The 27827-nt window shown below is 47.0% G+C and overlaps 2 protein-coding genes and 1 long non-coding RNA gene across 3 annotated transcripts in view; 2 read left to right on the plus strand and 1 right to left on the minus strand.

Moving 5' to 3' along the window:
* Nucleotides 1-1961: 1961 nt before the first annotated feature.
* Nucleotides 1962-8600, minus strand: si:ch211-11n16.2 (zinc finger FYVE domain-containing protein 1). The gene is made up of 12 exons (XM_037470258.2): nt 8284-8600; nt 7302-7583; nt 6701-6923; nt 6364-6581; nt 6139-6245; nt 4934-5042; nt 4749-4846; nt 4534-4651; nt 4101-4271; nt 3828-4020; nt 3583-3681; nt 1962-3352 (listed from the first exon to the last, which is right to left on the minus strand). The coding sequence occupies exons 1-12, from the start codon at nt 8389-8391 to the stop codon at nt 3120-3122; spliced, it is 1959 nt and encodes a 652-aa protein (XP_037326155.2). The 5' UTR covers nt 8392-8600; the 3' UTR covers nt 1962-3119.
* Nucleotides 8601-9908: 1308 nt separating this feature from the next.
* Nucleotides 9909-27827, plus strand: part of dpf1 (double PHD fingers 1) — a 27408-nt gene continuing 9489 nt past the window's right edge. Inside the window, 7 exon segments of the mRNA XM_062561628.1 lie at nt 9909-10146; nt 10148-10197; nt 23378-23407; nt 23910-24070; nt 24995-25102; nt 25746-25873; nt 26977-27066. Of these exon segments, the coding sequence (XP_062417612.1) occupies nt 10084-10146; nt 10148-10197; nt 23378-23407; nt 23910-24070; nt 24995-25102; nt 25746-25873; nt 26977-27066 (630 nt within the window). The 5' untranslated portion in view covers nt 9909-10083.
* On the plus strand, nt 14455-17132 carry LOC134126972 (uncharacterized). Its single transcript, XR_009955903.1, has 4 exons — nt 14455-14551; nt 15562-15804; nt 16034-16126; nt 16356-17132. It is a non-coding gene; the product is annotated as an uncharacterized LOC134126972 (long non-coding RNA).

A 27827-nucleotide genomic window follows, 5' to 3' on the forward strand; every position in this document is an offset into this window, starting at 1 on the left:
ACACACACACACTCAGCTGTCTTATGACAACACCTCATGGAACACGTGGAATGTTTAGCTCAGTGAAATTGGGATTTTTGTGGATGGAAGCAAATTTTACATTTCTTTCTTAATGTCGCTAGGGAAGAAAAAAAATGCAAATGGTGCAAAGTGAACACAATCAAAAAATTAAACACAATCAGCATGCAATCATTGATGTAGCGTTAAAATGGGGAGAAAGAGCTCTTGTACTTGTCAAATGTCAAACCTAACCTCGACAAAGTGATGCAAAGAAAACGCCCCCCCCCCCCCCCCAAACCAAACCCGTTGCATTTCGTGGCTCTAGGGTCAGTTGCGTCGGATGGTAACTTGTAGATCTGAAGATGCTTATATAACAGACGGTTGGCGGAGACCAGAGTCCACACACACTCGCACAGTTGTCAGCTACCGCCCCCCCCCCACCCCCCACCCCATATCCCCCCCTGCAGCTGTCACTCAGCAGCCTCTCGGCGTGCCGGAGCGGGGGCCTGGCGGGCCTTTCAGGGGACGCAGATGACGGGTCGGTCACGACCTGCGTCTCCCCCAGTTTGACGTGTCCATGAAGCCTGTCTCCCTTTGGAATGACATCACTGCAGAGCCCTCGTTCATCATGACTTGTGATGTCATCGCTGCAGACAAAACACACGCGTACGCGATCATGTCCGGGGCCGGGGTCACCTGCGCGGGGGCCTCACACGTGACTCCCGGGTAACGCCCCCCCCCCCCCCCCCCCCCCCCGAGGATTCCAGCGCTGTAATGCATTTCTCTGCACCATCTTTTTGTGGTGTGAGCGTTGCTAATGGCGACATTGAACTTGAATGACTCTGGTTGCAAAGAGGGGGGCACATTTTCTCACTTCTAATAGGACAGCCCCCCCCCCCCCCCTTGGGCCTCATATGTAGAATTTCCTATGGCGCAGACAGAGTATTTGTGCTCATCTAGCGCCCCCCCATGGGGAGGCAGGACAACACAAACACCTTATTTCATGCAGCTGTGATGAAGCAAAGGCTCCTCAATTCTTGTTTATCTGCAGAATTTTCATCTGATCGGATTCTTTTTTCTTTCACTCAACAATTGATGACGATGGCCATCAAAGGGTTTTGAACTGGAATTTCAAAGAGATTTTACAGATATTATCCAGAATATTTGTGAGGCTTGTAGCTAATAAAGTTCAATAAAATTACTAATAATCTATATCCTTTTAGTTTGATGAAATAATCAATAGTAGCCATTTGAATCATTTACTACAATAGTAAAACAAACTTTACAATTAAATATTTTATGACATTTTAGTGGATACAATGACTTGTTTTTTAAAAGAAATTTATTTTCAATGAAATTTTCATGGCATAGTAAAGAATTACTTTCTTCATGACCTACTATGACATTTTGAATTAAGAATAAAACAGCGTTTTAAAACAGCGTGATATTGATTCATATAATGGAGGAGCGTGAGGTGTTTACCTTAAAACATCACAAATTCAGATACATTTTGCGATTTTTAAGCACCAGAGGATTCGAGGGAATTAATGACCGCAGTGTACTGGTTTCTACCTCTTCCCGTAGTGTTCGTTCTCATCGCTTCAAATCATTTTCATAGACCTCATCCCCTCTTTATGTGACGTCCGTAACTTTAAAGGTCCTTCGCTCTGACGTCTCCACGTTGGCGTTCTGTGCATCAGTCCCGGGAGGCTTAAGTCATTAGCCTCGGGGATATTAGTCAGCTGTCCATTAGAGCGCTGATAACCTTCAACCAGACGTTGTAGAGACAGGGGGAGGGAGGGAGAGAGAGAGAGAGAGAGAGGGGGAGGGGGAGGAAGAAGCACACCTGTGTGTAACGGCCACCTGTCCTGCTGTCTGACGCGTTCAGGTCAAAAGGAAGTAAGAGAGCTCGGAGCCAGTGAGACGCAGATAAAACGCAGGCATCACTCCACCAGGCGGAATATGGGTGAAACTTTTTAATCCGGCTGCAAATAACCCCCTGACATGTATTACTTTAAAGAAAAGCAAAACAGAGGTACTAATTAATACAATATCCACATACAGGTTGTTTCAGGGAAGAACATATTTCTATTAGTGAAGCATCAAACAGTAAGTCTGCATCCTGCAGGGAAAATAAACTAATGTATCTACAGATTTCAGCCTCATCATCGGACTTATTTAGCAGATTTGTCATTATTTGATTGACAGTTACTATCGTGTTATTACCATATTGTCTTTCAATGTGACCCATTTATAAAGCATGATTATTATGAAGAGATAAGACAGGAGGAGGAAAGAACAGTGGAATAGATTCATAGATGAGCCGGGTTTAAGAAAGAAAAAAATAAAAACAATACGGTTATTTATACACAGATTAAATGCATTTCTTTTTGACGTTTGTAAGTTTCCATCCACACGAGTGTGCCGTCTAGTGCAGGTGCATTCAGTAAATATTAAGAAAGCTTCAGAGGCGCAACATCATTTCAACTTTTTACAATAACCTCATTACATCAGAACACACGTATGCCCATGCATTGGAATGTCTGTGATGTGTTGTGCTAAAGATTTCCTCTTCCTATCCCCCCCCCCCGCTGTGGACCCATCTGTAAGAGTTAGACCAGCGAGCCTGTACATTACTCTGCTCTCTAAGTAGGCACATAATCTCATGACTTATTGCACATACAGAAGAATTCTGATGAGCTGTGGAAATGGGAATCACCATTCCCACAAAGGCACTTGTGCTTTCATTCATACCTCAGAGAGACTTAGAGGACAGAATCACCTAAAACAAGCTCCACCTTTGTGAGCGCTCTGCAGCGGCTCGGTCCTTTGAAAAGCGTCCCCTTCGCGCGTTCTCGCCACCTTTTCATCTCGACCTGAAAACTGACCCAAAAGGACTGAAGGAGGACGACCACAGTCGGGAGTGAAAGCTCCGCCGTTACAGCGCGGATTGAGAAGAGGTGCGTTGAGTTTTTACCTCGCGGCCCGAGGGAGGCGAATGAGATGTGAAGCGGATCCCAAAGGCAGCACCCGATTGAACCGGCTCCTTCCCGACGACCCGTCTCTTCCGGGCCGAGGGGGGGGGGGGGGGGCCTTCAGGGGGGTCTTCGCCGGGTTCATCACAGGACATCGGTGCGGGCGTGGCAGCCGTCGCACACCCGGACCGGGTGGTCCCAGCCCCGGGAGGGCACGGGCTTGACGCGAGCGGAGCACGCGCCGCACACGCCCTGTCCGCAGGCCCTGCAGTGGTGCTTGGACATGATGGGGGTGAAGGTCTTGGAGCACTGGTGGCACCGGGCGATGTCCTGGTCCGGCACCCAGTAGTCCGGCCGAGCCACGTCTTTCACAAAGCCTGAGGGGAGCAGGCGGGAAGGATGCACACATTTTTAGGAATCCAAAAGTTTGAAACGTATGTTTACTGTTTGAATCCCTAGAGTGCTTATTTGTTAACTCATGACTGTATCCGTAAGCAAACAGGACAAAAAAACACCCCACTTTTTAAAAACTGTAAAATTGTCAATTACAAATACAGCACAGAGACTCTGATTATATTATATATATATTATAGCTGCAGTGACTCACAGAGCGGGTAGTCCACGGCGGTCGTGACCATGTCCAGTGTCGACTGGGCCACCTCCGTCACCCTGCGAGCTATCAGCCCGCGAGGCTCCACCTTACACACTAAAGGAGAAGAGACGGTACACACTATTTGTATGTTGTCACGGACATTTTAACGCACAAAATCTGACATCCACGAGGGTTAGAAAAGCTTTGAAATTGCAGATGAAAGGTCTAAGACGCTTTATCGCTGGGTGAAGGCCTGTTACCCTGGCTGTTGGTGTCTGCCGGCCCCCCCTGCTGGTAGCAGGCCTTGCACACCCTGACGGGGGCGCTGCCCCAGCCTCTCTCTGGCACCGGCATCCTGTGGCTGGAGCAGGGGTGGCAGAAGCCCTCGCCGCACGATCGGCAGTGGTGCTTCCTCTCCGCCTCCTCGAACACTTTCCGACAGCCATGACAGGCCTGAGGGGGGGGGGGCATTATTTAGTCCTTGTCATCTGTGTCTGTTGTTTGTCTCAGCCCCTTTGGCTCTTCGTACTCACAGTGATCTCTGCGTTGGGCCTCCAGTACGGCGGCGCCACCTGGTCCGTGACCCAGGCGGCGACCGCTTTGGTGGGCCCGGTGCTGTACTCGGACACGGACTGGATGACGCAGTTCATCCCGTCCAGGACCCTCTGGGCGGCGTTCTGGTGGTTGGTCAGAAAGGTGTCCGACTGAAAGAGGGACGACCAAAAAAAACGAGAGAGAAAAGGGGGTCAATGAATTCCTTCTGAGGCTGTGGTGAGTGGTTAAAAAGCTCAACCGCCCAAAACGCTGCTATTTTAATCCCAATAAAATTATTTATTATTTGTATTATCAGTTTTCACAACGATCCGGTCTGGAGGCACAATAACTCTTAATCTCATCCACCGGGGCCAAAGCAAGGACCTCAGCAGTCAGTGACCCGGAGGCAGAGAAGAAGGGTGGAGTACTCACCCCTTCCCAGACATGTTTGACCTCAGATCGCACCACGCCGCTCTCAGGGTCCTGGTTCCCCACCCAGTACTGCCTGCTGCGGTAGATCACACCACAGCTGGCACACTCCAACACATATCTGAGAAGAGGGGAGGGGGGGGGGGGGTACAACGCGCATGGTGAGCGGATGTAAGCCGTTTTTGTGTGTGTGTGTGTGTGTGTGCACATCTGCGTACCCTGACCAGGCGTACTTGGCCAGCCCAAACCACGGGTTGTCGGTGGAAGCCGACGTCTTGGGCAGGACGATCACCTCTCTGCCTCCTTCGTAGCACCTCTGGAGACACGCGACGCGTGTTACTTATGGTCGAGGTGAAGAGCTGAAACCCCCCCCGTGAACCTGCTGAAACGTGAGCGGTCTTACCTTACAGATGAGGACCTTGTTGTTGAACTGGTGTACGTACTGGCACAGTCCATCGGCCATGTGGGGGACCCGGTCTCTCAGATGGTTCATTCCGTTTTTACAGCGAACGCTGGAGACGAGAAAAGAGCGCCAAACGTTTCAGAGCAGAGTCAGAGATGGACCAACCCCCCCCCCCCCCACATGCGTGGTCTTTCACTGTATGTTGTATGCGTCCCACTAGGGGAAGACATCCAGAAGAACAACAACCGATTTCTGCTTTCAGAGAATAGATTCCTAATGCGTTATTCAGCCAGAGGCAACTGGCAGACTTCATGTTTCCATCTGGCAATAAAAACCTTTAACTGCATTTGGAAAATATCGAAGAGGAGGAATGTGCCAAGTAAAAAAGACACGGTTCAGTAAGAAGGAAGCAGCTTAACATCTGCACCAGACAACATTTAAGACGCTTAAAAATAGAATTCTAACGCTGTTAAACTGTTGTGACGACGCAAAGGACTAGAGGACACATGTGGCCGCTCAAGCTTTTCATCCAAAAAAGACGAGGACAGAGTGGAAAATACTGTCAGTGCGACCCGGCTCCATGTGTCGAGGGTGCGACAGGACGCAGCTGATCCGTGATCAGGACGGATCAACCCCCCAAGCATGGCGGATTAATTAGTTTAACAGTGGGTTAAATGTCTCATTGGGAGAACAAAGAGCTTACGTTAAAAGAAGTTCTATTGAATTACATGATGACACATTAATGCTGTGCTCAGTGAAATGCATTCAGTAAATGTCCATTATTACGTCAGAATGATGCATTCAAATGCAGTTTTGTGAAAGGAGATGTTTTCACAGCAATATATATTATATATATATAAGGGTGGGAATTAAAACCATATTTAGTTTGTATCATTTTTTATTTCCAAATAAAATTATGAAAATAACCGCTACAGATGACTAGAAAAGGTTTAAGAATTTAAAACTATATTTTGCCAGACTTTGTTTGAAAACAATATTTTGGAGCCTTGTGTACCACCTGCCACAAAAAAAACAAAATACTGGTTGATAGGGTATCAGAATTTGCTATATTATAATTTCACATTAATTTAAAAATAATCCTAAACAAGAAAAAGGGGATTTGGGAGCACTGAACAACGTAGCGCTGAGAATTGTGATGATTTTGTCTTTACGTAAACAGCTGACAAATGATTTTAGTGACATACTTGCAGCTGAGGCAGACGGCCGAGCAGGTGAAGTACTCGTCTGGGAAGAAGGAGAACGGGGTCATCTTATCGTCCGACAGCTCTCCACAGAAACGCTCACTCAGGGCCTGACGACGTGGTAGAGGAAAGCAGAGGATGATGGGGGACATAAAACCAGGTGAGAGACCACAAGACAAAAACTGTCTGTCTCAAATTCGACTTGTTTTTCTATAGAACGCCACTCACATCCAGTGCGTGGAACACTATCCCGGGCTGGCGGGGGGAGCGTGTGTGAGTGTTCTTCACTTGCTGCCCGACGGCCTCCAGCAGCCTGCTGTAGTCAGTCGGAGGCGTGATGGTCTGGGTGCCGACGTACTGCACCGAGCTGAAGGCCTCGGTCCCCAAGCCCAGATCGTGAAAACGCTTCTGGAGCAGCGTGTCGGCATGGCCGGCCCCCTTGGAATCTACAAGGGAGAAAAGAGGTGAAGACCTTCTCCTTGGACACAATGAACAAGAGATCTAAACTCATCAATATGAACATTCCGCAGAGGGCTGCAGAATCGGGCTTTTCCCCCAGCCGTACCATAGCCGAGTAACTGGGTGTGCGTCGTCTCCTGGAAGACGATGACGGCTGGACCAAGAGACGAGAGGGGCACGTCCAGGCCGCAGCGGCTGGACAGGGCCCTCAGCTCCGGGGTGAAGTGCTTCAGGTAGGCCCCCGAGGCGTTGCTCAGGAACTGAAACATGTCGTTGTGGAGGCGCTCGGCCCGCGTACGATAGACCACGATATCAGACACGGCCAACACCTGGAAAAGAAGGGAGTAGATACATATGACAATGAAGTCTTATGTCATATCTTTACTACCCAAAACAACTTAAAAGACGTCAGCATGTGACGTTAATTGTGTGAGGAAATCAATTAAAGAATGCATGCATGTTTGGTTCAATGCAGAGAAGCTGGTAAGACCCCACATACTTCTGATTCTTTTCCCATTTGCAGGTGTATACACTTAATGTGGGCATCCCTCTCTTGAAACCAGCTGCCCACAAAAAAAAAAAAGCTCAATTCGCAATTACCCAAAACAACCCCTAAACTGAGTGTTGTTACATTACTGGTTAGAGTAAATAGACCCAGCGATCAGTTATTTTTCCCCCAAAGACCAACCATCGACCACTAAAACTACCTTCAGCAGCAGCCGCATTCTCTGGTTCTGATTGGCCGCGGCCCCCAGCAGGCCCTCGGTATCCAGGGAGACCAGGCCGAGGGTGGGGTCATACGCTGCCCACACTCCCACCGTACAGGAGTTGGGGGACTTGGAGGTGTAGAACACGCTCTCGCCGCCAAACAGGATGTGGTTGAGGGTGTGGGACTTGCCGTCGCCGGTGTTGCCAAAGATAGAGATGACCTTGACCCCCGCCACGTCCCCGCAGCCGAGTCTGTCCACAAACTCGGACTCGTCGCGGACCTTGTGAGGGTGGGGGGGGAGGAGATGAAATGTGAAAAGTCATGGAGACAAAGACGTATTGCCGGGTAGTTAAGCGGGACCCCTGCTGACGGTGAATCAAACGGAGGAGCATCAACACACAATAACGTTGAAAAACACCACTTTATACACAAGCTACATTGAGTCCGAAATCTTTAAAAATAGAGACTTTATTCATGACCACAGCTCCGCTGACACAAAGGACCAAACCAGTTGTGCAACACGTCCCAGACTGCATGGACACAAAGCACAACACCGCCTGCACTTTGTACTCCTGCGCCAACGTCGCGGGAAGGTGCCTCCCTGCGGGTCAGCTGGCCAGTGTGACTCACCTGGGAGTTCCCAAAAAGAGGAACCCGTGTGCGGCTCCACCCCCCGGTGTTTCAAGACCTTGCGCCTTTTCATTTCTCCTGCGAGCACCGTGTCAACAAAGACACGTCCAGGCTACGTGCTAAACACGGCTATTTATTATTGTTTCATCTGTCATCATAAGTAAACAAAAAAATAACACTGCGTGACTTTAGCTCGGTGTGTTCTACGTTAATAACGCAAACGGTGCTGTAACTGTGAACATCGGGACAAATGACAGTTGTTGGCCTCCAATTGTGTGTTGTTCCTGTTCTTCGCAGCTTAGTAGCTAACGTTAGCATCAGCTAGCTCGGGAGACGTTAGCTAACTTCACCTGGAGGTTTTCTTCTTCGTCCACCAGCAGGAAGCTCCGTCCACCGTCTCCAACCTCCTCCGCCTTTATCGTGATGCTGTCCATTTCCTTCATCAGTATTTCGGACATCTCTGTCTAGTCACTCAAAACATATTATTGTGACGGAGAGAAGGCAACAAAACGAAAGTTCAACATGACTCCTCTCCGTCTCACCAATCACAACAACAGCGCGTGTGCTGCCCGCCTACGCAGCGGGAGGAGAGTAGCGGGCAGGAAGTGACGTCAGACGCACTGTGCGTAGGTTGGGTCAGCGTCGTGTCTGGTAGGACAGCGCTGCCCTGTGGACAGATGGTGGAACGACAAAGCACCTGGGGGTCAACAAACTTCAGGATTCGCAGGATAAAAATAGCAACATTAAATGATATGATTACTTAACAGATTCAGAAATTCTGTCGGTATTATTAAGATTTATTTTTTATTATTTTTTATGAGAAGTACATACAATTACTGTCAATAGTTTTGTTTCACAAGGCTGTATGAAGATGAAAAATCTGAGTTGTTTAAATCAGTGATTTACTCATGAGAACAGCAACAGTGAATCAAAGTGTTTGTTGAACTGGCAGAGAGTATTTTATTTGAGCCATGGTGCTATGTTAGAGCTGCTTGCTAATGTTCATTAAATATTTGTTAGCACAGATCTATAAATATCACATGTCATTGAATGGCTTTATAGCGACGCCACTGCTTCAAAGGGGACATGGAGGAAGAAATTCCAGCATGACTGCTCAACCAGTCGTGGGTGAGCTCCATCCAACCTTCCTTTCTTGCTTCCCCCCTTCCTTCCTTCCTTCCTAGCGGGGATGGGGGGGGGGGGTATTCTGACAAAGAATTTAAAGAAGGAATTTGGAGGAATGCAACGATGGAGAGGTGAGGACAGAGGGTCCCAGCCTTTCTGCGGTCTCATCCATGAGAGACAATCGTCTGAAGCAATCAATTATAGGCCTCCTCCAAACCCATCGCTCCTGATTAATGAATAATTAAAGATACTCAGTGCAGGGCTACCTCGCACAGATAATATATGATTAACCGTGGCTCTATCAAGATGATACCACAATAAGGTTTATATGCCTTAAAATAGTTAGCATAAACTTGTAATTAAAGCGTAGTAGTCAATAATATTTGTATATGTTTTCTTTAGTATAATTGAGTTGGCCGCATGTTTTAGAAAATTAGGCTGACCCTATTCCGAATTTGTAAATACATATATATTTGAGTACTTTGTTTGTATCCTATAATAAGTAAGGGAATAGTTTATCGTGTTTTTCTCCTTATTCGGGCTCAAATGAGGCTTCTCATCAAGTTGCCACTTACATCATGTGGTGCAATTTTAGGACTGACCAGGGCAGACTCAACCTCGCCCATCATCATCATCATCATCATCATCTCACCATCATCATCATCCTCATCCAGCCTGGGAAACAATGCATAGGAGAAGCTGGCTTCCTCGGACACACACACACACACACACACACACACACACACACACACACACACACACACACACACACACACACACACACACACACACACACACACACACACACACATTTAAATGAATTCAGACCTGGAGGATGGCTTTGCTCTCACAAGTCCGAGGCGGGACCGGGGGTCCACTTAAACCGCCATCCCCGCTGGTACTTGTAGTGCGCCTCCCTTCCGCGTGTCCCGTGTTGACATGCGTAAAGAACTACACTTCCCCAAAGCTGTCACGGGGCGCTCGCGCCTCCCATTGGCTGCTCGCTCCAGCCGCAGCCCCAGAGAATGAATGAAATTGGAATAGCAGCTACATTACATGTACAATACCGAGCTCTGCGGTGTTGCATTCCTATCATACTATATCAAAATGGCCACAGCGGTGCAGAACCCCCTCAAATCGTGAGTACAACACGTCTGCTGAGCGTTTGCGCTCTTTTGGTGCTTGTGCATGCTGTCAGTGCTTTTTGGAGAACGGCACGTTCACGGATATTTCCTCGGGCACGATCACCAACACATCTGCACACGCAACGCATCCAGCGGGGGGGAGAGAGAGATCGTGTCAGCCGACGCGAAGCCGCCTTAAAGAAAAGTTAGATTTGTAGCTGACGGAGGGAGGGGGGCGGCGGAGAGGGTGGGGGGGGGGGCTGTCTTATTATTATTATTATTTTTCTTTTGCACGAGGGAATTATTGTGCGCGCCGATGCAGCTCATATTACCACCGGGGATATGGAGGAATGCTGGAGGTAGATCCCGGTGACCCGGTGCGTCCCTCTTGCCCCCGTAGCCAGCCAAGCTCGCGGTGAATAGAGAGCGGCGGAGAGCCGGCAGGGCTCCGGCGTACCTGTGAGCGCATTTTTTTTGGGGGGGGGGACGCAGAGGGGGGTAAACAGGTAGGCGGGACGAGGCTCTCCGTGGCCGCAGGGTTCCCCTTCGCTGCCGGACCCCTCGGAAACGTTCGATCCGAGGTAAACACGCAGGCGGGATTTGCTTTTATCTCTAGCGCCTATTTTTTTTTAAACAGCCCATAATAAAAATCTAAATTCAGTCCGGCGGTTTACACTTAACGTGCATTTCATTCAACTAATGGGTCTGTGAACGGGTGGATTTCCCGTTAAGTTTCTCCCGTAATAATCCCCTTTGTGCAGGATTTTTTGGTGTGTGTGTCGAGGGGGGCGGGGTCTTTTGTGGTGTGTGTGTGTGTGTGTGTTTTTTCTGAGGCTGGTTTCAGTGGAATGCAGACGCCTCCTGCCCGCGTGGGCTCCCGGCCAAAAAGGTGGCTGATGTGCCTCTGTCAGCGGGTACTTCCAGGGATCGGGCCGAAACGCGCACACACACGCGCGCGCACACACACACACACACACACAAAGAAGCACCACAATAGCTTTAATACACACATATACAGCCGAGGACTGAGCACACAACACATGCAGCTGAGGCAGTTTGAAACAAAGAAAAGTGTGCAAAAAAAAGAAGAAGAGACAAACAGGGGCGCGTGCACGCCGGATGGTGCACAGGTTTCACGTGAGCAGTGCACAGACCTGTCTGTCTCTCTCTCTGTCTGAGACGCAGACACAGGCGACATTTCGTGCAATTCCATGAGCGCGTGCCCTGTGCGCGCGCGCTTTGAAGAGCACTTCGCAGCAGAGAGGGAACTGGAATCAAACTGATTGGACAACTGTGTGCTGCCGTGATTGTGCCGTGATGGTATTTCAGTGTGTTTTTTTTCTTCTTTCTTTTCTTCTTTTGCCCAAATGCATTTCACTCTTCGTACATATCCAGACGATAGCGGGAGAAAGATTCGGGATGAATAATTTGGAGGTTTAACAACGCTCCAATAAACTGGTATCCGGTGACGTGGTGTGACGATGGGACAGCAGTGGACAGGTGGATGGACGGCGTGAGGGCCGTCACGTGGGACCTTCTTCTGCTCTCAGGGAAGCTCATCCGATGCAGAGGCCGGATTAGTCCCACAGGAGGCCTCCTCTGGTGTCAGGGGGATTAAACGGGCTGATTTACTATATATGCATGTGTATGTACCAGGACAGAGAGGGGGGTAGAGGAAAATACAATATGATTAGAATGAAAGTACGTAAATAATTTAAGAATAAAACAGCCGGTGGCCAACAGTGCATCTGTGTCCTGTTTCCAGTGGAAGCATTGATTTGAAGTAGAGGAGAAGAAGAAGAAAAGCCCCCACAAAGAAGCTACATTGGGGGGCCAGATGCGGACCTGCGGGGATGCTGGCACACCGCGTCGTCCCTCGAGCAGCCCACTCCACGCGCAACAATGAAGCTGAACGGTGACCGCACGCCGAGACCAGGGCCGCTAATTAACATACAAACTCGCCATTAGAAGGGTGGCAAATTAAAAAGGGGCCATTCAGCAGAGACGGGAGTGACGTGCACGGTCTCCACATCGCGCAGGGCGGCCGAGGACGCGACGGCGCCGGCGTCCCCCCGTCCCCCCCACGCACCCCCCCCCGCCCCCCCGTCCCCCCCACGCACCCCCCCCCGCCCCCCCGTCCCCCCCCCGTCCCCCAACCCCCGAATTCGGTGAATCACTGCAATTAATTGGAATCGATTCAGTAGATGTTTCAGCGGGACGCGTTCCACGGCCGTCACCCGAGTGTGGAGTGGAGTGAGCCTGCAGTGGCGTGGAAGTACAGTGGTGGTGGGGGGGGGGGGGGGGGGTATTTGTGTGCAGAAGCGAATCAGTGGCTCCAACCTTCTGTGCGTTTCCCCACCAGGTCTCCCTCTCTCCCCCCCCCCCCCCCTCTCTCTGCTGGATTAGAGACTCGTTTAATCTCTCCTCTGCTTCCACCACCCCCCCCCCCACCCCCCTTCCACCCCTCCTCTTTTTTCCTCCCTGTCCTCCCATCACCCCTGCTCCCCCCCCCTCTTCCTTTCGTCCCCCTCCCTCCTTCTTCATCACTTTCTCCATCCATCACTTTTTTTTCTCTTCTTTTTCTCCATCTCCCTTTTGTTCAGCCATTTCCTCCTCTGTGTCGCTCGCTCTCTCTTTTCCATTTTCCTGCTGTTCGGCCTCAAACCATCCGAGCCCTCCGAGTCGCTTACCCTCAACCCCCAACCCCCCCTGAACACCCCCCCCCCCCCACCCTTCTCCCCCACCATGGTCCTTTACATTGTGAATCAAAGCATGTCAGTTATTTGATATTCAGCAAAACGCACTGAAGGAAAGTCTTTCTGCTTTTAGTCAGATCCCTTTAAATCACAAATTTGCTGTGGATTTCAACCATCTACTGTCAGAGGGTGTTTGCAGTCCACCATTCACACCACATTCTACATTTCCATCCATGTTATTGCGATTAAACCCAACCAGTGGGGGGGATTTTTGCTCCACGACAATCCCAGCGAAGGCACAGGTGTCAGAAATGGTAAAAATGGCGGTTGGCGTGACTTCTTTGTGCCGGTTGAGGGGGGGGGATGTAGATAATGGCGTGCCGTGGTGTTGTGGTGGGGGGCGATGTGATATTATTCCTGCCCTGCCTGAGTGAGCCGAGCTAAATGAGTTCCATGTAATAACCGGCTGTGTGTGTCTGTGTGTGTGTGTGTGTGTGTGTGTGTGCAAACATCCACTTCCACGTCTTTCTTTCTCTTTCGTCCTCTCCCTTTCATTCCCTCACTCGCTCATTTGGGCGGCATCACCCGTGCGTACGGAGACACACACACACAAACACACACACACGCACGCACGCACACACACAACGGGAAGCGCACACAGTTGCACTCTCTCTCCTTCCATTTCTCGCTCCCAGTTGTTCTCCTCATTCGAATGAGATGGGCTGAGCCCGAGGTCTGATGGTTTTTAGGGGTATTTCTTTCCTTCTTTCCTTTCATCATCCCCTTATTTAGACTTTCTATCTGTTTTACTTTGTGTGTGTTTTTAGAAGGAGAGAGAGAGAGCAAGAGAGAGAGAGAGAGAGAGACATAGATAAGTATTTTTAGATATATGACCTATTTCTCCAGTGCTAACTGACTGTCAGTCAGCTCACTGCTTTGGGACCCTGCGTGTTTTCCACCAAGGAAAATTGGAATTTGTAGTTTGGTTTGGACGCAACCTGTAGTCCAAATGGAAAAGGTGCGGAGCGAGAATTAATCAACCCGAATCTCTCTCCTCTCCTCAGTGTTATTTCCTCTCTGTTGTCATTCCTCATTTATATTTTTCCCAGTGTGCGTGTCCACTGGATCTCTATCAGGAGTTGGGGAGGGTGGAGTCAACACAAACCAATGGCTGCTTCCCTCCGCAGCACTTTAATAAGGATACAGACTCAGGGGTCTAAGAAAACACTCACACACACACACACACACACACACACACACACACACACACACACACACACACACACATGCACTCACACGTGCATCCAGATACAGAGGTAGGGAATCCATCGCCATAATAAGAGGCCAAGTGCAGTGGTGATAAATCTCACCTGAAGGAGCTGTTTGGAGGCAGATTGCCTTACCCTCACTCAAAAAAAGGATATTGGCTGGTTGTTACATTTACTAATGTGTAACATGTAGAATGAACGATATTCATTAATGTTTTCAATGTGAACGTGATTCAGTCATGTAGGATTGGCATGAACTTCAAAAACGTAACGTTTATTAGATCCATTCATATTGCGATTAACTGAGAGAATCGAGTAGCCAGGCATGACCGCGAAAACCAAGGCGAAGGCAGTCTTCGTCAGAACCAGATTAAGAAGATACACCGTTGGCCGCACATGGAAAAGGTAAGCAGAAATCCATCACCATCCTTCTAAAAGTAAAACAATTATACGTGCATTAATGTCTTCATATCTTAGCTCGTTGTTCTGTTTATGCTATTTTTTATGTAGTGTTATTTTTTACTACATTTAAAAAGGGTAAAGTCCCCATGCGCATGGCTAGCAATGTCGTGTTAGCTTATATAACGTTACGTCACTCCTTTTTGCAACCTACCAATGTGAATGGTGAACAGTGAGCTATTGTTAATGACGAGGTAACGTTTTAGCAATATATTATAAGGTGTTCACGACTAGCTAACGTTGACTTAATGACGTTAGCATACTCCTTGTAGGGTTACATTAGCGCGCTAACGTTACTGCTGAATTTGAATGACAATAAATGACTAAGCACACGTTTCATTTACTAAGAGTAATACTACCGTCATTATATATATATATATATATATTGACGGTAGCTAACGTTAGTTTGGAACATGGCCAATAGCTGCGCGCGGCAAATATAGCAGGCCGTTTTACCGACTCTCATAGATAGAAAGATAGCAATGAGTCGGCGGACCATCGGCGGTTCTCCAGAGGCAGTAGAAGCGACAGTATAGCGTAATCGCAAACACGTTTGCCGGCGCACCGCCAGCGGCAACCGCTTCGTTTCCCGGACGGCCAGCCGCCGTTCCGCCGCAGTTATACCGAAGGCGGCTTCTCCGCGGCCCGCCGGAGGCAAACGCTATTTTGGAGCGATCTGTATATATATTTATACATATAAAAATGTATAGCATGCAGTTTATCTAGAATAATGATTGATCAAACCAGACAAATCTCCATTTCCATTTTAATTCCACATTTCAAAGTACAGTACTGTCATTGGGGTACTGTCAATGGGCTGGCTCCGCTCTGGCCACCCGGCCCCCGCACACTGGTCTGATGCGTCACAACAACCGGGAGTTTTTCGCGCGTCACTGACTTAGGAGGCCTTAACTTCCATGAATATTAATTGATTGTTCTATCTGACTTTATTGCAGCAATTTCTGACTGCAAAAGTGTCCTGTGTCTGCTATCCCCCAAAGTGTGTCTTGGATCAACCTCACTGACTACACCATCCCACTACAAGTCTCCTGGAATTCAAGAGAATCACAACAATCAATTTGCAGTCAAAGTTCTTCTCCCAGCTGGATCTGTACTCTGAAAACCTGATCCAGGTGTATGCCAAGAAAAGTGGAGTTCAAGGGAGAAAGATCAAGAGCATCATGGTACCCATAACCCAGGTATGATGACAATGGAAAAGTTAAAGAGAGGCTATTCTACTCGTAGAACTTTTGTATTTTGTTTACTTACTTGTTGCCTTTATTGGTCGTCTGCACTTGTTGCTAACACCCCTGGATCCCAAGGGTTCACATACTAATTTACACACTGATATTGCATGGTTACTCATTGTGATTAATAAGATGGTTGGTTTAGATGGTGTTCCTAATGTTATTTTATCTGCATACTTAGACTGCCAGCATTGACGTCAGACGAGAATGCGTCCTCAAAGGTCTATGTGTTTACTTGAACGAAGATCCAGAGAAGCTGGTGAAGGAATACACGGTATGTTCATTTACCTTTATCTTTACTTGGGTAAGATCAAATACGATTAAGTTGGCCCAACTTAACTTCTTAGTGTTGTTTTCAACTATTTGAATATAGAATATTCTTTGAAAGCCCTAATGTGAATGAAGTTATTGATAGCTGTTTATACAGTAAAATAGTGCAATAAAAATGGCATGTAATGCACATAAGTGAAAAATGATTGCTTTTGTTAACTGTTTTGTCACAGAATATTGAAAGCAGTCAAACAGCTATGGCGGAGACAGTCTTTGCGATCCATGTGATTCGAAAAGAAGGAGCGGAGCCCAGTGATGACCCAGATGAAGTCGGAGTCATTCTGGAGGGGGTGGAAGTGCTGAGCGAGTTGGGAAATGTACCCTTTGCAGTGTCAATGTTGCTTGCGCTTGTGTATGCTCTCAACTTGAGCTACCCTCGAGAGCTCAAGTATACTTTTGAAGTTCTGCAGAAAATAATAATGGAACTAGACCCAAACAAACTATCCATAAAAGGACAAGCTCTCAAAATAAAGCTATCCCGTTAGACACATTATGATGGCTAAAGCAGATTAGACACTTCTGTGTGTGTTTATTATTTTCTGTATTCCTGCGTGTTCACCAGTGCATTAATTAAGTAATCACAAGTCTTTAAGATGAATGTTGTGAATGTAAGAGGATAAGAGGGATGTTTGTACAAAGACAAAGTCTTCAGAGTTCAGGTCAAGACTGCACTAATAACCACTGTTAGCACTTTCAAAAATGTATTTTAATTGTGTATGTGTCATAGAAAGTTGAGAAAAGGTTTTGATATGTATGTTTATAAGAGAAGCTGCTCATTAAAACATTATTCAGTGCCTACTTTGAGAAATACAGTTGTATTGCAACATCTCTCATTTGTCTTGTTTCCAGCCAAAACAGTTGTATATTTTGTTAAAACTTAGTTTTAGTTGTGGTTCAGGGTAAATGTTAACACTAACATTTTTAGTATTACTATAGCGAAATCATGGAAAGTATTTCAACATAATTTAACTGCTTTCTTTAAGCAATAAGCAATTAAGTTGGTTCACTATAATATACTCAAGTCGGATCAACGTAATTTATTAGAGTTAGTCCAACCTATTTTTCTTGGGCAGGATTAAATTGAATAATTTGGGTTGGTCTAACTTCATTGACTAGCCTACATTTTACTAATGTGGCATTAGTCAAACCAACCGTATTCATTTGAGTTTGACACAACCCAAGAAAATGCGTTGAACCAACCATAATAAATTAAGTTGATCCTACTCAAATACATCAAGTCGTATCAACATAATTTCTTTATGCTCAAAGAATCAATAAAATAGTGTGCAAATCATTTCCATGATTTTATTAAGTTCGTTGAAAGCGTTGTTTTTTTGAGTGCTGATGTACTGCCCTCAATGCACACTGCAGCTAGCTACACACACACACACACACACACACACAGACCAGGAATGCATGCACACACACACACACACACACACACACACACTTAAATGCACCGATGAGGAGGTGCAGGCGTATGTTTCGTAGACGGATACGTGCACGCACACTTGCATCAGTAAGAACTCAGAGAGGTCCATGATTCACAGATTTATAGTGACTCCGAGGTAACCACACCCAGCGGACAACGAGGGAGACACACGCACGCACACACAGGAAATGACACGCAACTCTTCATTAAAATCCCATAGAGCAGGTATCGCAAACCTCCGACATGCCGCTGTCTGCCCTCCGCACTGTGTGTGTGTGTGTCAAATCTCACGTCCTGTTCAAATATGCAAAGAGGCAATCGTAGACACATGCACACTCACACACACACACACATGCACACTAACACACAACCTCACACAGACAAGTGCACAGATGCAGTGCTGTGACAGCAAATCCAGCAAACTGACGATTTCCAGCTGGTTGTGTGGCAGACGTCTGCTTCTGCACACACTCTGTCACATGCACGCACACACAAACACACACTCACACATTCACACACACACACACACACTTAAACACACACTGCTGTCTGTCCATTTCTCTGTCTGTCACTGACGGACAGTGTGTGGCCTCTTTGTCTTGAGACTGACATGCACTCCGTACACACAAACACACACACACACGCACAAAAGCAACAATTTGTATCTGTACCTTTTTGTTTGTAACGGTACATCATTGGTGTGTGTGTGTACTCCAATGTGTAAAGTTTTCCCTTCAAATTATATTATTATAGCATCTCTGCTTGGCATTTGTGTGTGTGCATGTGTGTCTTTGTGCATGTGCAGCCTTCCCCAAAGCATTGTAGTACTCAAATATATATATATATATATATATATATATATATATATATATATATATATATATATATACTGCAGCCGAGCAATCTTCAGAAAAACAGGAAAATGTGATCATGGGCACATGCACAGAGATGGTAGAAGAGCGAAAAAAGACAAATCATTACTATTTGAGAGAGAGAGAGAGAGAGAGAGAGAGGGAGGGAGGGAGGATGAGAAGAAATTGAATTGAGGGTGGTGAGGGTGGAGGGGGAGGGGGTGGAGAGGCGGGGTAGGGAGAGGGAGGAGGGGTGGATTGGTAAGGGTTATATTGCATAGTTTAATCTGTTGAGTTCAGCCATGGAGGGTGGGTTTGGGGGGAGGGGAGGAACAGTACAGTAGTAGGCATCCTGACCGTTCTCCACTGCGCGCACACACACACACACACACACAAAGCTCCGTAGGACAGACTACACCAATGTGTTGTTGTGTGTGTGTGTGTGTGTGTGAGTGACTGTGAGAAACTGCACAGATGGACAATGGAGGATGAGACAGGTGCGTCGGCCAGGTGTACAGACTTGGGTCTGGAGGGGCGAGTGTTTTCAGAGGCTTAAAGCTAACACATGCACACACACACCAACGCACACACACACGCACACACTCATGCGTGCATACACACAACCAAACATGCACAAACACACAGCATAACAAATCCACAGCGTAAGATCCCTCCCGTACAATCTGCAGATGCTTTTACATTCAGACTTCTTTGTTTTCTCCCACTTTAGTGACCTCATTGGTCACATGGTTGGACTCCACCGCTCAGATGAAATCCTTTGTTGATGTTCATGATTTTGGTTTGTGGTAATTCCGGAGTAATTAAAATGATTTCCTTATATTCCTCATCAGTTTATTTTCAATGATGCATTTTCACCTCTAGGGGGAGCCCTCTGTGTTCTCTATTGGTTCAAGGAACCAGCTAATTGGTTTGGTTAATTGCACCGTAACCACAAGAACGTGACCTGTAGTGTGTGTGTGTGTGTGTGTGTGTGTTTTAGCAGTGTGTAGAAGCACTGAGAATATATACTGAACTGAGAATCTGTGTGTGCGGAAGCGGACGGCCTCTGCTGGGCGGGACTGGGGGGGGGGGGGGGGGGGTTATTCAGACAATAGCGTCCCCACCATGGCCTGGCTTTGCTTTTTAGGAATGCTGCATGCCGCCTGTCAGAGACACAAACGTGTGTGTGTGTTTGTAATCCCACTGTTCCCAGTTTCTTCAGCCCATGAAGGCCTCTCCCTCCCGGCTGTTTGCATAGTGCAGGCAATGTGGGCTAAGGATCCACATTCACACATAGACCACATGCTCAAGGCGCTCTCATTCCCTTTCTTCATTCAATCTTCATTTGGTTTGTGTGTGTGTGTGTGTGTGTGTGCGCTTGGAGCTTCATGATATTGTATATATTGCCTGTGCATGCATGCATAGTAATATCCCCTTTTTTTAACGTAAATACAAGCGCATGTATTTATGCTTTGTTTGTTGCATTGCTATGCGCGCGCGTGTGTGTGTGTGTGTGCGTGCACATGCATGTGCACAGGTGTCCTCAGTGATGTCCCGCGTGCCCTTGCACAGCACAGGCCTGTGCGATTGTCATTTCTGTCGTGTCTGCCTGGACGTTTTTGGTAGTCAGCTCCAGTGTGTCGGAGGGTTGGCGCTCTGCCAGTTATTTCCTAAAGCTGCTGGCTTTTGTGTGTGTGTGTGTGTGTGTGCGCGCGCTCGGGAGTCTGTGTGCGTTCATTAGTGTGAAATATAGCTGGAACAAACATGCCATTTAAAGAGATGTTGAGGATAATGGAAATTCAAATTATCGGAATTGTAAAATGAGTTTTCATGCACAATGAGGCCCACAGTGTGTGTGTGTGTGTGTGTGTGTGTGTGTGTTTTTTTGTGTATAATGGCTTTCCTTCATTGGCTTTGTGGTTTGATGATTGACACTTAGGTCAGTCGACGCCTCTCTTTGTGGTCTTCAGCTGCTTGCTTGGTAGGCCACAGGCCTTTCCCTCCACAATAATAATAATATGTCAATAATATCCAAGAATGTCATTAAAAAAACAGTTTCACTCTTTGGAAAAAATGCCTTTTCACTTCATAGCAATATATACTACGTTGATAAGGCACCTACCTTTTAGAGAACAACAAACAAACAAACACTTGTGTGTGCATTACTCACCATGCCGAACTATTCAAGTGAGCACGTACAATTCAATTCAAACAGCAATGTGGCAGCAACTGGTAGTAGAACTAAGTCATATGGAATACTGATGCCAATCATAATCACGACATGTAATGTAAAGCTCTGATTGTGTGGGAGTCTGCTCCCGAGTGGACGTATTGCCTCAGTAAACATTGTGAACACGAGTTCATATCACAAGTGTTCAATGTTCATTTGGTAAATCGACGTGGTAACTTCCAATCACTGGCCGCAATGAGCCGAGATAAACTCCACCATGTTTTTTATTGCACAGTGGGAGATCTGCCTCTGCAGGAATGTGGATCACGTTCCTTCCTGCCGGTGCCGCCGCATCTTCACTGTGATTTCTCAATCAACTCCAAGAGCTGAACATTATTATTTTACAAATTGATGTTGGGAGTCGGATTTTTCTCCGGTGGCCGTTTTGCAGCTAATTAAAGGGTTTCACGGTCCAGAAAAAAAAAAAAAAAAACGGGCCGTCAGCCCCCCTTTGAATGGACAGGGAGCTAAAGATGAAGTGTTCACAGGTCGCCCTGCCCTCCCGCTGCAGAGTCTTCTCCCTCCTTCTCCTTCCTTCTCTCACATTTCGTTTCCCCCCCCCCCCCGTCTTTTCTTCACACGCCTTCGCCCAACTTTCTCTCTGCGTATATATCTCCCTCCCCCCCCGCCGCCGCCGCCACTCGGAGAGTGATATCATTTTCCCACTGGATTTTATTGGCTCATAATGAATCCATCAGGATCAATTTGTAATCTTCCCCCTGTGTCGAGCAGCAGGCAAACAGTCATGCAGCTCTCCTATCGCAGTATAATGAGATTGGGAGCACCCCAAAAAAACTGAAAGAAGAAGCCATTTTCTACAGCTGTCAACTTATTATCGAGAGAGGGGAACCGGCTCGGAGAGGAGAGAGGAACGAAGTCGATGGAGGGGGGGGGGGGGGGGGGGGGCTGGTATTGGCCATTCAAAGAGTAGGTGTAATTGTGTCTGAGGGAACGGCGGCCTCTTCATTTCGGGCCGAGCTTCTGCGGGCGAAGAGCTGACTTTTGATCCGCAGTGGGTGCTTCTCTGTGGACGGGCCTCTGCTCCGTTAGTCATCGTTGCAAACCTGAAGCAGGGTGACACCAGGTGACCGAAGGCGGGGGGGGGGGGGGGGGGGGGGCCTCCAACGCCAACCATTAAAAAAAACAAAAAAAAACGCCCCCAACGTGCCCCCCCGAGCTGCACAGACACGCGTTGTTGAGACGACACTCACACACACACACTTTAAATGTCACACGTCCAGCGATGGGACCCGCTTGGCTGCAGAACTGGTTCAGGAGGCTTTGAAGGGTTTGAAGACACACACACACACACACTCACACACACACACACAGACACACACACGCACACACAAGTGGCCAGTCCTCTCCGGAGTTCAATTTGTCCTCGTGTCCCACTGGGGTCAGTTGATTGTGGTTGACACTTTCACAAGCTTTAATCCAGTCGGAGGATATTAAAGTGTAAATAATCCTCTTTCCGTTCCTGAGCGTCTTGTCGAATAGTCACATCTTTTTCAGACCTAATTTTGCCTTAAAGCTGCTCAGAGATCATTATCTGCTCCGTCTGTCCCTCAGAGTGTGTGTTGTGTTGGATTTTCAATATGTTCTTCAGCCAAGGAGGCTTTCAGTCCAGCTTGTTGACTTTCCGCCTGTTTGTAAGCAATGATTCAAATGCACAGATTTCAACAAAAAGGTCAGGATTCATCCGGTTAGATTTGGTGCAGATTCTCACGGATTGGGTTCATGTCTTGTTTTATTTTGTGGTTTTTTGGATTTGGACTTATTAAAGAATACTTTTTTGGAACTCTGTTTCTGAGTCCTGCCTCCGCCTGCCTGCCTGCCTGCACCACCCACACCTCTGGGAAATTCTGTTGCTTTTAAAATCATATCATTTTCCCACTGGATTTTATTGGCTCATAATGAATCCATCAGGATCAATTTGTAATTACTGAAAAACAGTTTTTAACATCAACTCATTTGATCCAAGTTTCTAGTTTCTTTTGTGACGTCATTGGACCTTATGTCCAGGTGTTGGAGATGGGATCAAAACCTGTCGTGGCTCCAGAGGGAGCCGCATGTCGGATAAACGTCCTCATGTGATGTCCCTTGAAGTCACCGCCGGTTGAAAACACAAATTTAAAATCGGACAAACAGTCTGTGTTAGTGGAATTTAAAAAAATCTCATCACACTTCCATCCTCTTTCTGGCTTTACCTACGCGGATCTCCCATTGGACTGTCAGTCAAGTTGCATCATGGGTAATGTAGGCGCCAGTAACTGCATAGATTTAAAAAAAAAAGCGAACTGCACAGTTGTTTTGTGTGACGATGCTGTCGTCACAGCACCGCGGTGTTGTGCGTGTGCGTGTGTGTGTGTGTGTGTGTGTAGCTGCAGTTTAGCGTGTCCTGTGTCTGCCGTCGGTTCAGTGACCTTGATGTCTGCACTCAGCGTGAAGACACCAGAGAGGAGTGATTAACCGGAGACACACAAAGAGAAGTGCGACAGGAACATGCAGGGGGGGGGGGGGGATGGGAAGAGTGTGAAAGCTAAAGCAACAACAACAAAACATCTGAAGAAAAAATACAGAATCCAAAAAAATAAAGACGTGGAGAGGGATTGAGAGAAGGTAGAGTGGAGAGAAGGAGTGACTCACCACACATCTATCATTTTCTTCTTCTCCCTACAGGCAATCTGGAGGAGCAGTCATCAAGAACAGGTAAGAGAGGGGGGGGGGAATATTACTCAGAATGTTAATAAAACTCACACTTGTTGGGAAAAATCCAGTGCAATGAGTGTGCACATTGTCCTCACGGTAAAAAATGTCTATGTGTGTGTGTGTGGCTTTAACAGTGTGTAGTTGCCAGATGTGCTGTGCTGTGACCCAGGTTAATAGGACACACACACACACACACACACCACAACTACTCATGATTGACCAGGCAATGCCCCTTTTGACTTTACACACAGGCACCGACCCTTAGACGTGTGTTTAAGCACACACACACGCACACACACACGTGTCCATGAAACTCCCTTTTTTATGACTCACACACAAGTGTGCTTTTGTCATCCCGTCCCTCCAGCTAATGTTGGACGGTATCCTTTGGCCTTCACCTTTGACCTTTCCTCCCCTCCCTTCCCTTTCTCACTCCTCCTCCTCCTCCTCCTCCTCCTCCTCCTCCTCCACCTCCTTCTCCTCCTGTGCTCGGTGCTCTCAGTCTTGGTGAGGAGTTCTATAAGGAGGCCATCGAACACTGTCGCAGCTACAATGCCCGCCTGTGCGCCGAGCGCTCCATGCGCCTCCCCTTCCTGGACTCCCAGACCGGCGTGGCCCAGAGCAACTGCTACATCTGGATGGAGAAGAACCACCGCGGACCAGGTGTGTCCGTGTGTGTGTGTGTGTGTCCTTCCCCGTCATGGATGAAGAGGCTGGCTGAGGAAGCGAAATTATTTAATTTATCATTTTCAATCCCTTCCTCTGCCTGTTTGTGTCTCGTCTCCCTTTTCCTCTCAACCCTCCCTCGTACCCTCCCCATCTTTTCAGGCCTCCTACCTTTCACAGGCTCAACTTTTTTTTATTTTTGATGCAACTTTCCCCAGCGGTTGTTTCCTCGTCTCTCTCTTTCTCTCTCTCTCTCTCTCTCTCTCTCTGTAACGTCGGTGTATTTTGGCAGTGAATCAGACGGCCCTGTAGGCAAAGATACGCCGCTGGCACAACTTCTCCAGAGAGAAGCCTGTGTGTGTGTTTGTGTGTGTGTGTGTGTGTGTGCACACACTTGTGCAGGAGTGTTTTAACCATTTGTGTTCGGCTTCACCTTGGTGTCTGTCAGTCTCGTATTTGTTGGTTAGTTTCTAGTTACAACCTTTTTTTGCAGAGAATAGTTTTGAATCAAATTGAAAACCAAACCAAGGCTGATTATTTTCCCAAACCAACTATAAGTAGTTTATATTTTTTATATTATATATATATATATTTTATTTCACAGTCTTTGGTTTGGAAACATGCACAGGACCTTAACAGACTATTTATATCCAGCCATTCATATTCATGTACGAAATTCAAGGTTTCCTGATAACAAATGTCCAAAAGAATGATGCCTTTTCCATTATGTGGTTTGGACCGAAATCTCTCTCTCTGACAAAGAACTTTCCCTGAAATTTGTTTTCAGAAATGTACGTCCTTCCGAGGTCAACCTCCCCCGTCCCTCCCACCATGCTTTGCTCTACCACAGTACGGATGTGTTCTGCTCTGCCTCAGCGTAGACATTTTGAAGACTGTTCATCTAACCGTTGTTTTTTTCAGGTCACGCTCCGGGTCAGTTGTACACGTATCCCGCCCGCTGCTGGCGCAAGAAGAGACGGCTAAACATCCTGGAGGATCCGCGGCTCGTACCGATCGAGTTCAAGATCGGTAACTGATTACGTTGTTTAATACCTTTTTGACCGCTGATGTGGCGGTGCGATTGATGCTCGTTTGAAAATGAATATCAAACATTCAGTTAATTTGTGTAGAGCAGTCAATGCAGATGTTTTCTCTTACAAACATTCCCAAAAAGCTAATCTTTTATCTTTTGAAATGTGAAATTGAGTATTTAAATAAACTTCTGTGGCTTTGACCAATGAACTCCCATGAATTCAAAAGGTCAGAAAATATCACCACTCACTTTGAAATAATGTCTCACCGCTTTGTTCACAACTGAGAGAAATCCAGATTTGGGGTACATAATGTAACACAACGTAACGTAACGTAACGTAATGTAACGTAACATAATGTAACGTAACGTAATGTAACGTAACGTAATGTAACGTAATGTAACGTAACATAATGTAACGTAACGTAATGTAACGTAATGTAACGTAACATAATGTAACGTAACGTAATGTAACGTAACGTAACATAATGTGACGTAACGTAATTTAACGTAACGTAATTTAACGTAACATAACGTAACGTAACGTAATGTAATGTAACGTAACGACGGGCTCGTAGAGGGTCCCCCCCCATGAAGTGTTCGGAACGAGACGTCTCTGTTCTCCTCCTCCTCCTCCTCCAGACTACGAGGCGTCCCTGAAGAAGGAGGGCGGCATCCCGGACGGCCCCGTTCTGGAGTCGCTGCTCGCCGGGGAAACCCTGGACAAGAAGGTAGAAACCAAGGAAGAAGAGCCCATGAGCGAGTGTCAGGTGAGACTCTCGTTCCTCTCTTCTGCGCTTCGTTGTTCCTCGTGTCCCGTTTGTGCCTCGGGCTGTTTGTGTTTCTTTTAGTGCTGTCAATAGATTGTTTTTAAATCAACCAATTAATCGCACATTTTGAAATTGATTAATCTCGATTAATAGCGATTAATGAATGTTGTTGCTGTTCTTTTTAATGAATGTTTGTTTTTCTTCTTAAGACAAAATCTTACAAGTAATGAGTAGTCACTTTAGAAAAGTTATTTTAAACACAATACTACATACATTTGATCATCTGAAGACAGAATTCCATCGTGTGGTAACATGTTAAACTAGCGACTCTTCCAGCTAGCTTAGCCTAGCAGCCATCGTGGCTAACGTGGAGCTAACGTGGAGAAATTCCACTGCACAGTTCTCCGCTTAATCGCATAGATTAATGCGTTTGTGTTGACGGCCCTAGTTTCTTTGCCTCGCTCTCCGAGCGTGCGTTTGTAGGTCCTTGGTGTTTTACCGCTCGGGGGTCTTACAGGTAAGTCCCGTGAGCGATCAGCTGAGGGACGTTTCAGGAGGGAAGTCCACCCGCCTCTTTCTGCAGCGCCCTCGGGAACTGAAACGCTCCTGAGTGAGCGGTCCTCACGAGGGGCCCCTTGTGCATAACGGAGAAAAGGTTCGGGCCTCTAATCCGGGACTCTGTGCCACCCGGGAATCACTCCAGAACGTCGAGTTCATCAGCTCTTCCCTCGCTGTTTTCCTTCACCGAGGATCAGACAGCCCTGCAGACAGCTTTGCATGATGGGAGATGTAGGATCCAGAGTTTTTCTTGGAGCTTGACTCGTATGAAGGATTATGAATCGGGAAATCTGCCACTGCTGCTTGATTACCTGACATATACTGTAGATGGTAAAATGCAGATTTTTTTTGCTGCACCCATTTAATTGAGCAAGTCTGTAACTGCAATTAAATGGTAACACATTTTCCTGCAGTGGGATTTTGCAAATACTCAACAGGAAGACGTGCGAGTTCACGGGAAAAAGAGGGAAAAGGAAACTAACTTCTCTGTCTGACAGTCCATCTGTCTCTCTGTCTCTCTCTCCCTGTCCGTCTCTCGTCCGTAGAAGCTGCTGGTCGGGGATTTCCCTCACGAGCTGGAGGTGGACGAGATCGAGGAGGACGTCCCGAAACGCAAGAACCGCACCAAAGCACGGGTAAAACTCAAATGACCCCTCAAACGCTCCCTCTCTTTTCATCCCACCGGCTCATTCTTATTCCGAACTGTCGGAGTGCTGAGTTAGATTTCACGTTTAAAATAACAGCCATTTAGTTATTCAGATTTAATTAGAATCTGCACATGCGCCCTGGGTTGCTGGTGTCAACATGGGTCAAGTATTAAATAAAAGCTTCTGTTCCCATGCAGTGTATAGAAGTTGTGCTAATTGCATGCACAGAAACGGCGCTCCTCACCAATCACTGGTGTGAGGTTGTGATATTTATAATTTATTGTGACTTTGACTCCTCTGTGTTCCCGAGTCTGAAACAGTCATTACAGCAAACAAATGCAAATTAACCCAGAGATATAAATCATGCTGAGAAAACCTTTTTTTTTTTTTACAACTTTGATTAGATCAAACAGGCCTCCCCCCCGCCACCCCCAACCCTCCCACACACACTCTTTTTGGGGCCCCTTATGGGAAGAAAATCAAGTGTTAACAATGTATTCTGAAAATCATCACACACGTACCCCATGCTCACACACAGACACCAGGGTTGCTAATTGGAGCTGTTGCTCCCCTGCTAGGTGTCATCAGCCCCCTCCTGCTGGAAGGGAGCTTTACACTGGGAGCAGATGATTACAGTGGAATGCAAACGCATGTGTGTGTGTGTGTGTGTGTATAGACACTTGTGCAACGTTTTTATCGTGTGTGTGTGTGTGTGTGGATGTTCAAACTTTGTATTTGTATCTCATGCA

The sequence above is a fragment of the Pungitius pungitius genome, chromosome 3 (assembly GCF_949316345.1).
Source record: "Pungitius pungitius chromosome 3, fPunPun2.1, whole genome shotgun sequence".
NCBI lineage: Eukaryota > Metazoa > Chordata > Actinopteri > Perciformes > Gasterosteidae > Pungitius > Pungitius pungitius.

Excerpts from the sequence above, each read along its gene's own strand:
- si:ch211-11n16.2 (XM_037470258.2), bottom strand. The coding sequence starts at position 8,391 with ATGTCCGAAATACTGATGAAGGAAATGGACAGCATCACGATAAAGGCG. Across the intron at positions 6,246-6,363 it reads TAGTGTTCCACGCACTGGAT|GCCCTGAGTGAGCGTTTCTG; the intron begins GTGAGTGGCGTT and ends CCACGTCGTCAG. Across the intron at positions 4,652-4,748 it reads GCCAAGTACGCCTGGTCAGG|ATATGTGTTGGAGTGTGCCA; the intron begins GTACGCAGATGT and ends CCCTCTTCTCAG.